Consider the following 15,165-nt stretch of genomic DNA (forward strand, 5'->3'; position numbering starts at 1 on the left):
ATAGTTTGGACTAGAAGGGATGGGGATGGAAATTTGCTACAGACTCTCTCTCTCTCTCTCTCTCTCTCTCTCTCTCTCTCTCTCTCTCTCTATATATATATATATATATATATATATATATATATATATATATATATATATATATGAGATTTTACAGACTAATTATTAAACGTAAGTGCAATTTGAGATTTCTAATGTATTAACTCACACGTGCCTTTTCTCCAATAATCATCCATATTTTGGGAGATGGGTACTCTTCATCACGGCTCAGACCACCTGCCACTACCCTCTAGTCACTATAAAAGCAGGCTTGATGGAGCAGACCAAAATTCATCTAGTCCACAAGTCTGAACAGTGGCCAGAAGATTCTCCTGAGAAGCACACAAACATGATGGCAATGACCCTCCCCTGGTGCCTGGTTCCAGCATCCAATATTCAGAAGTACTGCCTTGGACTATGAAGATCCCATCTGGCTATCATGGCTAACAAATACGAATAAATCTTGCATGAAGTTATCTTAATTCATCTTCCAAATACGAATTATTGCATGAATTCATCTTAACATTTTTTAAAGCTACCATGGATTGTGGCCAGAGTGAGTACAATGCATGGAAAAATACTCTGGACAACTGGACATTTTGCTCCCAAAAGGCCTTGGATAAGGTAATGCTCATGGTATTTTTTAGTCACAAGTTGGCCAAAATATGCATGGTCCCTTTTAATCTCAGATAACCCACTCTTACAGCTATTCCACATGCATGTGCTCATTGCCAAAAAATCACCAAAAACCATAATACATCACCTAGCAAGCAACTTGGTTTCTGGCAAGAGAAAACACTCTTCCTAAAATAGAAGAGGTAATCAGCTGAGTACTGGGAACCAATGGCTTTCAAAGTTATTGGATCCTCTGAATACTAGCAGCACCATACCATATCCCCGAGAGCCCGAATGAGCAGATGCCACCTTCCCAGAGAACCTAGTTGGCCAAGAAGGGAAAAGGCATTTGCTGTGATGAATGCCTGCCACAGACAGCAGCAGCACAAGCCAACTCTGGAACTGGCAGGTTGACTGACATTTTGCATGCGTTCAGAAGGCACTTTATCCTGCCAGTCATGTGCAAGAAATATAAGCCCTAGCATTGCCACTGTACTGACCTAACCCACAGACATAGGAAGACACAAGTGGATTTTCCTCACCATGTAGCTGGAGTCTGTTAGTGGCTACCCTTCATGAATATGCTTCACACTTGGCTTTCACTTGTGCAGATACAAGTTCTGAGTATTACTCACAACGCCTCTCTGTTGAGATTCCCTGGACTACAGTTGAGAGACACCATTAGTAGTAACAGTATTTATATTCCGCTTTTCAATGAAGAGTTCACAAAGCGATTTACAGAGAAAATCAAACAACTAATGCAGGCAGTTAATACGTTTAAGTGCATCACTACCTCAGTTCTGGCACAGTGAGATTCCACATGATGCATTTCTTGATCTATGAGTCTGTAAAACTGGCAGTATTCATAATCACCTAACTGAGCCTATAAACATAAGAAAGCCCTGTATGTCAATCAACCAACAGCTATCTAGTGCCTATGTCATAGTTGATTCATTTGCTAGCTGTCTAAGCAGGGAGGCTTAGAAGCAACACTCCAGAGATGGGCAGCCCAATCCTGAATGCTTCAGCGCCCAGGGTGTCAAAACCGCTGCATGGTGGTGTCAAATGGTGTCAAAACCACTTGTAATGGTGTCAAAACCACTGCATCCAGTGGCTACCGAGACTACCGCTGGGGTTTCCTCAGGGTAAGGGAGCCTTTGCTCCCTTACTCCAGGTAACGCTGCAGCACCGCTAATGGGTCTCTCAGCTCTGCACCCACATTTGACGGGGCACAAAGACGAGGAGACCTGTGTCGGGTTGCCCTGCTTGGGAGGGGGGTTAGGATGCAGCAGCAGAGGCCGCCACCACCTCTACCCCTAACCCTCCTGGGTCCAATCTCCCCTTCTCTCTGCCCTGTTCTGCCCACTCCCCACCTCCCCCGCTTCGTCCCAAGAAGTCTTACCACTAGCCAGTGCTGGCCATGCAGTGGTGAGGCTCAGCTCCTACTGGCACTGGCCCAGCACTGCCACTCTCTCCTCCCCGGTGGTATAAGCGTGCACATGTGGTGGTATGTTTGTACCGCTGGTGCTATGAACTTAAGGATTGGGCCCTAAATTCTCCATGTTACTCTTTTTGGTAACCTGGGTTCAGAAAGTTCATCTTTAACTGGGGAGAACAAGTCCTCCTGGCTACTGCCCACACTTTATGTGTCATGAAGAAATAAAAAGGGATCCAGTCTATACTGGGATATACTAAATTCATACTTCTTTGACTATGGTTCATGTTGAAAAGGCAATCTCGTTTCACTTACAACATAATACCATACAAAGATACTATTTCCAGAGACTGTTCACTCTATCCTTTTGCTTCCCCATGTCTTCTTTACATCCCAAGCTTATATAAATCTGTCTGGCACTAAACTTTGTTAACTTGAATAAAACTTATTTGCAATCCTTTTCATGTCCATTCGGAAGTCCAAATGTGTTCCATGGCCTTACTGCCATGAGAGGGTGCATAGGATTGCAGCCTTAATCTGCTTTAAATTGCTGTCTTCAATGCAGTCTATGCATTCAAAACTGTGACTGAGATAACAATATTGCATCTGAACGCTCTTTTCCTTGCACAAAACTAGCTTGTCAAAGATAAGGCTGTAATAGAAGCATGACGTGCTAGCTTTCCACATGCAGGCCTCCATGACTGCCCCTCCAACTGCAGGATGCAGCACATGCCCTACTGGCACAGCTATGCCAATGCTGGAAAGTTGGTTAGGATTGCGTCCTAAGTGAAACAAACAAGCTAATAAAAATAGACCACCAAACCAAGCCCCTACAGCACTTACAAAAGCTCAGGATCACAAAAGTCCTATTTGGATGTTTGCCCAAGTGCAAACTTATCTGTGCCAAGCTTGAGCACACTGACTAGTGGTTTTGTGATCACTTCATCACTTGTCCATTTAGATCTGGGAAAGTAGAAACAAGTCAACGAAAATCCTACAGCCCTTCTCTTTTCTCCATTTGGCCTATGAAGCATGCAGACAGAGGAAGCTCTGCAAAGGACAGCATGTTTTTTCCCCCTCCCCACTGAGAAGAGGTGCTGACCAAGGTACTCAGAACCAGTATCTAAAAACACCTACATATGGTACTACCAAGGAATGATTTGTTTGTTCTGCCAAGAAAAATAATACCCGCACTTCTGCCTAATTGAACCAGCAGAGACACAGACATTCAAATAGGGATAAATCGTGCCAGTTAAAAGGAGCATAGCACAGATCTGTGAAATAGATGGAAGTGCTGTATGTGTGTCTGAGAGAATACAACCCACTTCGTGATTATCAATAATGGTTTACAGCTCCAACCATTAATTAATTGAGCTGTAAACAAGATGCTGAGAAAATAAGAAGGAATTATTGCCCAGGGAAGCTCCAAGTGGCAGCCTGGATTATCATTATAATTTTTCTTCAACAAATCAAACATGGGAAAAGTCGTGCTGCTTTCTCACTCTTCTAGAGGGTCCGCAAAGAGTCTCTTAACTCTTATCTCTTCAACAGCTTACACTAGCAATTTCTCACACCTTACAGCACCTGATGAATTAGCTACAATGGCCACAAGCTGGAAATGAGAAGCTCCAAATGCATCGCTCCGGCTTGTGCATAAATCATCTATTTCACATGCTGCACAATGAGCCCATTTTGATGAAAAATCAGACTGCAGAAGAAAAGGCCTTTAATCTTTATCTGTTGCAATGCAGTCATTTTATGTGAAACATCCTTTCCCCCAGTATGCAACAATGAGAAAGGTGAGCCTAAACCCCAATACTTAACAAGTGGGCAAGGCAAATCAGATTAGAATTTCATTGCCCTTTCCTGGAGACACTGCCAGCTGCACTTGGGCTCTAGTTCACCTGCGCTGTGATTTTCAGAGCACACCAGCCAGAATTTCTGCAATGCTGCTGCAAGGAGAGGGAAGGGGAGGGGGTGTCCATGATATGTATTGGGAAGAACTGAAATCCTTCAGGGTCTCCATAAAAGAAAAGGATAATATCCATTATCTCATAGCCTCCTGACATTTTGGCCTCTTAGGATAATCTGATTCTATCCTGGAACACCAGGGGTTTTGCAGAAGCAGCTTTCAGACTTCATTGAGAACTCAGCAGCCCAGCTGCAAGCAGAGCCTAGTACAGTATAGTAGTAATGGGGAGAGACGTCAGAGGCGAGCCTCGGAAACACCTCCCTCTTATAGCTAGTTACAAGCAAAGCATGTGACAGCAGCCAGGGTTAGAGCCCTCACTGCAGTTTCATCAGAGGTTAAGGTACAAACACAATGCACTCTTACAACTTCAATCATTTTTCAAAGAAATCACATGCCAGTCCAGTTTACTCCAGACTTTAACCCTTGCACACATGCAAAGGGGGAGAAAGGTAATCCAAAGATTGAAAGCACCTACCAGCAATGCAGAAGGGACCTGCAGCAACAAGCAAAGATCAACCAACCACAAGCATTAATGCAATGTTATTTCTAAATTCTATATTAGCAGTGTTGCTACTTCTGTGACCTCAACTTCTTATGCAACAGTGAGTGAAAATCCACGTGTTTGCAAAACACTTGGATTTTCAGGAAACTCAGTGGCCTCTTTATACGCAACATACAAAACTCAGGATTTGCCTGCCCCAATGACATTTGCAAACTTCTGTCTTACAGTGCAAGATATTTCAACTGTCCCAATCACCACACAACAATAACGTGTGCCCTCCTCATTCTTATAGAAGGCAATCGGAGCTTTTAAGCAACCTTCTAAACTGTCTTGTCTCAAAGATAATTTTTTCACAAGCAAACATGCTTTCTACTGACCCACCAGAGTTTGAGTCAGTTATTTCATGGCATCATGTAAATAAACCTTTGCAAAGCAGAAAATACGAACTGTGCTTACAAAATACTCCATCCCTACTTCTTTAATCAAGCTGTCAGCATCTCCTTGTTAATTCTCTGTGAGTCCCCCTAGCCAACATGTCCCATGACAAACTGGAACGCTCTGGCTCTGGCACTGGCACGGAGGTGCTCAGACTACATGAGTTCAAGCTGGAGCAGGCCCAACCTGGTTCTGTCTGGCACACCAACACACACACACCAGGAACAAATCAGCCTGAGCAAGTCCAGGTCTCTGTTGCTTGTTTGGGACTCAAACACAGTGGACTTTCCTCAGCTCTTTTACAGGCAACTCAATAAATGCACCCAGGAGCGAGGGAGGGTAGAGTGGAGTGTGTGCCACATCCCAATTCAAAGCCATTTAGAAATCTCTGCTTATGAGAAAAAAGGGGGGTGCATGGTGGCAGTGGAATGGTAACCATGGAAAACTCTCTGCAATTGCAACAGGCTCTGGGCTCAGAGATGCATGATGGTCATGCAGCATTGACTCTATCCCTCTTGGCTTCTCCCCATAGAAAAGAATGCAGCCCACTTCCAGCAGGCACCCTCTCGTGATCAGGCCAGGGCTGCCAAGAAACCCTAATCTGATGCAGCTCCATCCAAAGAGAAGGGAGATTTGCAAAGTTGCTTATCTGTGGCAACTAACCCCACCTCCCTCCCCCTTCCTCTCACCCTCACTCCAAGGCTACAGGTATGTAGCCCGCAACCAGCATGCCTCATGCCAGCATGAGTGCAACCCAGGACATGAGAGTTGCCACCAGCAATCCCAAGGAGAAAAAGGAGGGGGGAGGCTCCAGCATCCCATCTAGTCTTGTTGCCCCACAGAGTCAAGCTGAATGGCAGGTCAGTCCTGCCTCTGCACACTGCAAGGAAGCAACACCAGCTCCTTCTCTGCAGGAGAAACCCAGTGGAGGAAACAGTGGCAGGGGGGTAGACAATCGCCTTGCATTCACTGGACAAATTCTGATTCCCACTTGCACCTCCAGCCTCCCCTATCCAGAGCTGATCCTCCCCTTGCGCAGGGGCTCTAAAGCTCCTGCTGGGAAACAATGCAAGCCAGAGGACTGGCTGGTATCTGGGAGCCCAATCCTATGCACGTCTGCTCAGAAGTAAGTCCCATTATAGTCAACGAGGCTTACTCCCAGGAAAGTGTGGACAGGACTGCAGCCTCAGAGCCCAGTCCTATGCAAGTCTACTCAGGAGTTAAGTCCCATTATAGTCAATGGGGCTTACTCCCAGGTAAGTGTGTGGCCAGGTTTGCAGTCTCAGGCAGCAGCAGTGGCAGCAGCGTGACCCAATCGTCCACGTGCGAGTGGTGCTGAAAAGTGTCCGGGCGCTCGAGTTTCTCTCTTCCTTTCCCCGAGCAATCGCGGGGGGAGAACCCACAACTCAAGTCTCTCCGTGACAGCGCTCGATCTCTTCCGCCGGATCCTCGCTCTCTGACTATAAATACGCTTCTTAGTACAGTAGCCGCGGCTGCTGCATGGAGAGCAGCAGCACACGCAAAAACCTCCAGGGCTGCCGCTACTGCCCAGCCCAGCCCAGCCCAGCCGGACTGTGAGGTTTCTGGCTGCACAAGCAGGCAGCCTCCCTCCCTCCGGTCCTCCTCCCCTCTGTCTGCTGAATGGAGAGAGGAATCCTGCCGGGTCCTGGACCGGCACCACAAGGAGGCTCTCCTGGCTGCTCAACTGGAACTTGCCAGGAATACTGGGAGCCCGATCCTATGCATGTCTACTCAGAAGTCAGTCCCAGTGTAGTCAATGCGGCTTATTCCCAGGAAAGTGTGGATAGGACTGCAGCCTCAGAGCCCAATCCTATGCATGTCTACTCAGTCCCAGTGCAGTCAATGCGGCTTACTCGCAGGAAAGTGTGGGTAGGATTGCAGCCTCAGTGCCTTCATGTGCCTCCGGCTGGGGCATGAGGAGGAACCCGAGTCCGCTATGGAGAAATGGAAAGTCTTTCCCCCTGCAGGCTCCCCCCGCTTGGCGGCAGGCGAGGGGCTCGCCGGCTCCTGACAGATCAAAGCCGGCACCGAAGTACTTGCAGAGGTCTCGTGCCCCAGACTTCTAGCGGCTTCAAGTTGGATCTGACGCCCGCCCGCCCGGCCGGCCCCATTCCTCCCTCGCGCGCCAGAATCCGCGTGTGCAGGGCGGCTGCGGCGCCCGGGGCTCCGTTCCAGACTCCCCGGTGCAGGGCTATCCCGGGGTGCCCCGAGCCCCACATTCCACGGCGCGGGGCAGACCCGGGGTGCTTGCACGGTGCACCCCAAGCGCCTAGCGGATCGGCCAAGGCCCCCCTCCCCGGCGCCCCCCCCCGTGGCCGAGAGTCCTCGGTGCACGGCTGGTCTGGGGTCCCGGAGCCCCCCAGCGCAGAATCCCTCCCCCGCCACTCAGCCGCGTGCCTGCTCGGAGCGCCTGCGGCTGCACCGCGCCTGCCGGCTCCGGACGTGCCTGCAGGCTGCCGGAGCCCGCCGTACCTGGCTGTCGGTGAGATAGTTGAAGACGAAGGAGGAGAGCTCCTCATCCAGCAGCGCGCTGCAGTCCGGCGCCGGCTCCGCCATCTTCCAGCTCCTCCGGCAGCGGCACCAAACAGCATGCGGCAAGGGCAGCAGTCAGCAAGCAGCCGAGCCGAGCCGAGCCGGGCAGCCGGCGGGGAGGAGCCTGCAGCCCGCCGGTCGGGGGTGGGTGGCGCCGGCAGCAGCGGAGGAGGGGCCCGCGCCGAGGGAGGAAGCGCTTCTTTCGCGCGCTTGGAGCTGCAGCGGGGGCGGGAGGCTCTGCTCCACGCGCGGGCAGCGCGAGCTGGAAGCCCAGCAGAGCCCCCGACACTCAGCCCGCCTGTGGTGGCTCTGGCTGGGGGCAAGGAAAGGCAGGCGGCCGCTGAAGCTCCAGGCGGCACCGAGACCCTTCCTCCTTTCTCCACTGGCCCAGCATTCTCCTGCCTGGCAGTGGCGAGAGGGAGACCTGCTTGGTAAACAGTGGAAAGCACTCTGCACATGCACAACGAAGTGTTCTCGCCGACAGGGGGATGCATATGGAAATAGGCTTGGGGGAGAGCCTTCTCCATAACTACTAAGCTTCCTCTAACTACTACTAAGCTTTCTCCAAACTCCTTTTTCCCTGCCCAGTCCTCTGCAAACCAGTGTTTCTCAACCAGTGGTATGAGTACCACAGGTGGTCCTTGAGGTAGTGTCCAGTGATACTCATGGGACCCTCAGGCGACACTCCTATCCACACTTTCCTGGGAGTATGCCCCATTGGCTATAATGGGACTGACTTCTAAGTAGACGTGCATAGGATTGGGCTCACAGAACCTGTCCACCTGGCAGCAATGCAGTGTGACAAACCGCAGGAGGAGGCTTGGCTGGGCAGGCAGAGCTCCAGCGTACACTTTTCGTGCACTCTAAAAAGCCCTGCCGTCCACCCTGAGCCTCTTACTTGCGTTTGTTGTGTTGCGTCTGGCCTCGGATGCAACACAATCCCAATGCAACATCATCACTGGTTACTTCTGGTGGTATTTCCAATAGGTGAACCATGCAGAGTGGTATGATGGGGACAAACGTTGAGAAATGCTGTTATAAACTACATTTTAATGCCTCCTGCCCCCCAGGAAGGTCTGAATGGCATCCATGGAGTTTCCCTTCCTGCCTACACACCAAGCTTGTGAGGTAAAGTAGGCTGAGAGAGCAACTGGCCAAGGCTACCCAGTGAGCTCCCTTGTTGAGTGCAGATTCCAGTCCTCCCCAGACCTAGTCCAACATGCTATCTGCTATGCAACACTGACTCATCAGTTGCCTTTCCGATACAGGGTGCTGCTGCCACTTGTAATGGAAGTTAGGGTACGAAAGTCATGTACTCTGCCATGGATAGCCAAACATAATCTGGATGGTTTGGCAATTTGACCATTCCCTTTCTAGGAATGTACATTTCCTTAAGCAATGCAGGTCAGTTCAAGAGGTTTTTGTTTCTAATTTAAAGATTTCCTTGTGCCTTTTGACATGTTGCCAGCCTTTCTCTCCAAGTGAACCACTAATTCCCACCTAGAGCAGAGATGTGAGACCTAAACCAGCCAATCTGCTCAAGCTGGGGTTCAAACCCTGCCAGTTCACCCAGCTACAAACAAGCATCTGCTATGCTGCTATTGTCAATAGCAATCAGATGTGATATTAGCCAGTTCACTGTGCAGCCTGAAAAGAAGATCTCCATGTTCATGGGATGGAACATTGGGTAGACCTTCCTGCTGTGCATATTGTTCTCAGAGATGATATGAAAGCTAAGTCCATAGGTAATGCTGTGGTATAAATGCTCCCATTACCTCAGTACAATACAATAGCTCTGGTAACTCACTCTGGACGGCCTGCTGAGCTGACACATTGTGGTTCTGAAGTGTGAAAGGTGAGCGTCATCTCCTCTCAATCAATACGTTAGACAAGAACATGAAAAAGGAACACAATAGCAAAAAGGAAAAATCCATTTGTCCACGCTGTCTTCAGCCAGCAGCCAGAATGCACTCCTTCAAAAGGTGCAAAACATGCTTTAGCATCTAGGTTTAGATGCTCATAAGAACATAAGAACAGCCCCACTGGATCAGGCCATAGGCCCATCTAGTCCAGCTTCCTGTATCTCACAGCGGCCCACCAAATGCCCCAGGGAGCACACCAGATAACAAGAGACCTCATCCTGGTGCCCTCCCTTGCATCTGGCATTCTGACATAACCCATTTCTAAAATCAGGAGGTTGCGCATACACATCATGGCTTGTACCCCATAATGGATTTTTCCTCCAGAATGGATTTTTGCTCCACCACCCTGCACCAAAACCTAGTGCAGCACAGGGACTCAGAACACAATTCTCTACATGTTTACTCAAAAATTACACCCTGTTGTGTCCAGCGGAGCTTATTCCTAGGAACCATGTTTAGGATAGCACCCTAGGAGATTAAATGGCAAACCAGGAAATCTCTAATTCATCTCTCGCCTCTGCCCAAACTTGCTAGATGGCCTGAAGCAACTCACTGATATGTAGTAATGATAACGTGGACTTACCTAACAGAAATGTTGCAAAGATTACTGAGATTATGTGTGTGATGTATTTTGACCAATCAGCTCAGAGTTGGGGCTGGTTCTGGATAGTGGAATGTCTTCAGCAGGGCTGTAGTGTTCCTATTCCCTCTGCAGCTCAGAGCATCCCTTTGTGACTCAACTTCCTCTTCCTCACACCCACCCACCCAGCTTAGTTTACGGTTCCCATTTCCATTAACACTTTAGTCACCCATAAGGCTACCTTTCCAGACCAATAATAATAATAATAATAATAATAATAATAATAATAATAAAAACTTTATTTCTATCCCGCCCTTCTCCCCAAAGGGACCCAGGGCGGCTAACCAAGGGCCAGACCAAGTAACTGGATGTAGCAACAGAAGGGCACTGAAGAGCTGGCTCATATTTTCACCCCTATTGAAAAAACAGGGGAAGAATCTACGTGCTGGAAAACAAATAATGTATTGAAATTGAAAAAAAAAAAATCACGCTGTAAGATTATCTGCAGACACGAAAGGGAATTCAGAAAAAGTTGGGTGAGCCAGCTTGGCAAGATTACAGCCGTATTCTTCCTCCTTTTGCAAATGAAAAACCTGGCAAGCTAAATATAGAGGCTTAAAGTCAATCCCCCAAGGAAGCCAAGTTTGGACAGTTATTGTACCTGTTTTAAGTTTCCTTGAAGCACACAGCTCAAAATGCGTGTAAGTTGGTTTTGTTGTTTTTAAATCAAGTTCAATACATTTTTTTCACACCAGTGGATTCTCTCTCTTCACAGCTGCTTTTGTGTGTGTTGGTGTTGTGGAGTGTAGTTCTCCCTGTTCCCTCCAATCACTCCATTTCTAGGAGCAACAGAAGCTAACTGTTGGGCATCTTGGTCAGTTGCAATTCTCCAGCGCTGTCAAGTTACAATCAGTTTTGCATTCCGGCACAGAGGCTTCCCACTCCCTCACTGCAATGCAAAGGCTCCAGTAGGTTTCTGGTAGCCATTAAGAGATAGATTACATGCATGCTTCTTACTATTGATTATTCTGTAAAAATTTTGAGATGTCTCTCTTACTTCAGAGACTCTGATCATTGTACAGAGCAGTAAAGAACATGCAAGGCAGCAAATGCTGGCAGGGTTGGCCCTTAATTCTGAAGAGGCCAGATTTTACAGCACCTTGAGCTAAGTTGGCCATGAGTCAGGAGCCCAGAACTTGCTCCCTGTTGACATATAAATGCACATAGTCACTCATTAGACTGGCTTTTATGATGTGCTAGGCTATAGCGATAACCGCAGGAGAAGCAGCTGTTGAATATTCTGTACACCTGAGCAGAATGCATGCTGAGCTAAATTGGAGGAACACAAAGAACAAACCTTGCTCTTACCCAGGGCTTTGTTTTACTGGCTTGCTGCTGTCTGTGGCACAGGGAACACTTTCAAGGTACTGTATAGGCACAGCGTGTTCTCATGTTTTATTGCACATAGACTCAAAAGTTTCTTCTGAAGCAATTAATGATGGGACTGAAACCCCCCTTTATGTTGTACCTATATGCCTGCCCAAAGCAATGAAAATCGAAAGAGCAGACTTTGATAATGCAGGCAGTTGAATAATTTAATTAGTCAATATAGAATTGCCCTGAGCAGTGCACACGCAAGCAATTGGAAGCTGGACCTCCCCGCCCCACAAGCCCATTGGACTGAGTATATATGATACTTAACTGCATAATAGGATTATGCTGCTAAGTGATACATACTAGCTGACTTGAATTGTGCCTAGTGTTTCTGGGTGGGAAATGAATGGAAATTGTTTGTTTTCTGACTCCAGTAACAATAGAATCCAGGTGCTTATCCACTCTGTCCCCAGCTGCTTTATAGATGTCTCTGGTTGTTCCTTAGAACTTTTACAGATCACAAATACTATGGGCACACTGTCTCTTTTGCCATATTTCGTGAAGTTTTCATTTAATGTGGTCATCATGCCACTGAAAGGGACCTCAACAGTCTAGTCCAGTCCTTGATTCTCAGATAAAAACATCCACACTCCATATGAACACTCTATTTAGTACAGGTGTGTCAAACATAAGATCCACAGGCCAGATGCAGCCTCTGGAAGCAATTTAGCAGCCTTCATTATAATTGAGCTCTTTAAATAATACATGTTTGTATGTAAAATGTATTGTACGTTTGTATCTGTGTGTACACGTAGGTTTGCACATATACATATATTTGTGTACTACTTAGGTTTATATTCTCTCTACGGTTTCCGTACAGAGTCTTCACCTACCAAATGTTTATGCCTAATAAAGGTTGACTTGGCTTGACTATAATTGAGCTCTCCTAGCATGATAATTGGAATATCTTAAAATTATGAACAAGATTTGCTTTGCACATTTTCTCTTCTGTCATTTGCAGCTAATGAGTGAGTTTCTATATGAGAACAAAGTGCTTATTTCTCTCCATCATCTCCTTAGTAATGATGTCACTTCCTGCTTAATGGTGTAATTTCCGGCCCTCAGCAGGCACCATGAATGCTATTCAGCCCACTATATGAAATTATTTTGGCACCTCTGATCTAGTAGATCATCTAGCATCACCCAAGGTATGTAGCGCCACACGCACAGAGCAGAAGTGAAGTGTGGGCCATGCACCAAATGTGCAATTAGTTAATGTTGATTTTAGGAGAATCCAGAGTCAATCAAACTATATGCCAACAATAAATGTCCAGATTGATACAGGAAAATTCTTTCAGCAATGACACAGTAGTGTAAAATGAAATCTATTCACCAAGTGTAAGAAGAACTAGTCTTCTCATGAAAGAGGTCTCTGCCCACCTCCAATAATGGCAGAAGGGAGCAAAAAAAAGCAAGTGTTGGAAGAGGGGGGGAAATCTTCCTTGTCTCAATAGGTCCGAGCTGAGGAATCAGATTAAAACCGACAACCAGCCTTTGTTCATCAACTATCTTCGGAAACTGAAGAAACATTTTGCTTCCACAAGTGTCCCAACTTTATTTACCTCTAATACTGGGAGATCTAATTCTGATAAACTTGGTTTATAAATGACATATCATACACATTAGTTGCTGCACCTACATTTGCGTCTGAAAAGCAAAAGTCGCTTCTGGAGTCTATTGCAGGCAGTGGCGTAACTAGGATTCGTGTCACCCAGTGTGGCAGGCCTACGGGTCACCCCATGCAGTGGGCAGGGCAAGACCCCAGGTGGTGATGTACCATCGCTCCACCCCCACTGGTTTTTTGGCTGTACCTTTTGATAGAACACAGATATTTCAATGTGGTTTGTTTCATTGCATTCTGCGTGATATATAATATGATGGTATTATTCCTCCAAACTCTGATTTTAGTGATTTTGAAAACTTATAGAGTCACACACACACACACACACACACACACACACACACACACACACACACAGAGCCCTTGTCAACTTACTACCACCTTATTGCAGCAGTTCTCAAACTTTTAGCACCAGGACCCACTTTTTAGAATGACAATCTGTCCAGGACCCATTGGAAGTGATGTCATGGCCAGAAGTGACATCATCAAGCAAATTAAAATTAATAATTATAAATAATTAAATTAAGATAAAAGAAATAATTAAATAAGGGGGAGCCAGTCCTGTTCCACCAAGTGAATTTTCTCTGTAGTCTGCCTGCAGTAACACCCCCCTCAAAAAAGAATCAGTGAGCTCTTCAGCCCTCCCAGTGCCCAGTTTAAAGTTCTTCTATTTCAAGCATGTCAACATAAAGACCCACCTGGCTTCACAAGTGCAAAATAGAAAACATTCCCCTGATCAGTTGAAGCCTCTTTTTTTGGTCCTTTTTACTGGGGGTGGGGGGGTGGTGGTGGCTGCCTTCTGGAGTATTTGTTGCGCTCCATTGCCATCCAATTGGGACCATTCTGGTGTCCTCACATTCCCCTTTGCCTGGCCTGATTGTAAGCCAAGGCACAAGTAAACATGACTGTGTAGCTTAGTTTCACTTTCCATAGGGCACAATACACTTGCAGCTGGAAGGGAGGGACCTCCTTCTTGGGTGTTTTTTGGGGGCTGCATTCATTGGATAGGGACCATTCTGGCGTCCTTCAATTCCTCTCAGCCTGCCCTTTCCGACAGACTAAGGCAAGTATACCTACTCGTGAGTAAACACGTGATATGGCTCGGTTTTACTTTCCATAGGGCTCCATGCATTTTTTTCTTTCTGGTTTTTTGGCCATAACTTTTGAAGGAAAGGTGCTATTTCACTCCGGTTTTTTTGCATTGCATTTTGCTGGAAATTCCGCATCCAACGGTTTATGGTATGACAGGGTTGCTCCTAGAAACCATGATTTTAGTGCATTATCCCCCTGTGCACGTCACCCCCTCTTGCGTGTCACCCAGTGTGGCCCGCACCCTCTGCACCCTCCTAGCAACACCACTGATTGCAGGCCATTCTGAGGCCTGTGGAGCAATCAAATAAATCAAATAAATCAAATCAAACTGCATGATAAAATTGAATTTAATTAAGGAAATAAAAAAGAAATTATTGGTTCCATGCTGTATCATAATATCTCATTGGCACTCAGAACAGTCTCATAGGTCAGTTTGAAGTTAAGCAAATTCACTTTTTGTTCCACAAAATAGTTGTTTTCATTTTCTGGTTCATTGGGCATAACTTTTGATAGAATACAGATATCCCAGTGCAGTTTATTTCATTGCATTCTGCATTAAAATTCCAATGATATATAACATGATGGTATTATTCATACATACCAAGATTTTCATAATTTTGGCCACTAGTTTCAAGCTCAGCTTGTTGCCCCCCCCCCCGAAAGCTTGATGCCCGGTGCAACTGCTACCCCCTGCACCCCCTTAGCTACGCCACTGAGTGGGTCGCAGGTCTGGCATGACCCAGAAGAGGCCTCCAGGGCCTCCTACTGAGGTATCCTAGCACTTGGCGTCTAGCTTGGACGCCTTTAAAAGGGGATTGGACAAGTTTCTGGAGGAAAAATCCATTACGGGGTACAAGCCATGATGTGTATGCGCAACTTCCTGATTTTAGAAATGGGTTATGTCAGAATGCCAGATGCAAGGGAGGGCACCAGGATGAGGTCTCTTGTTATCTGGTGTGCTCCCT

General features: G+C 46.9%; 1 protein-coding gene across 1 annotated transcript in view; it reads right to left on the bottom strand.

Moving 5' to 3' along the window:
• The window catches only part of PPARGC1B (PPARG coactivator 1 beta), a 136,823-nt gene extending 129,220 nt beyond the window's left edge, over window positions 1-7,603 (bottom strand). Inside the window, exon 1 of the mRNA XM_066613880.1 lies at window positions 7,492-7,603. Coding sequence (XP_066469977.1) covers window positions 7,492-7,575 — 84 coding nt within the window. The 5' untranslated portion in view covers window positions 7,576-7,603. The remainder of the gene's footprint in view (window positions 1-7,491) is intronic.
• Window positions 7,604-15,165: the final 7,562 nt, after the last annotated feature.

Source organism: Tiliqua scincoides, chromosome 2 (assembly GCF_035046505.1).
Source record: "Tiliqua scincoides isolate rTilSci1 chromosome 2, rTilSci1.hap2, whole genome shotgun sequence".
Taxonomy (NCBI): domain Eukaryota; kingdom Metazoa; phylum Chordata; class Lepidosauria; order Squamata; family Scincidae; genus Tiliqua; species Tiliqua scincoides.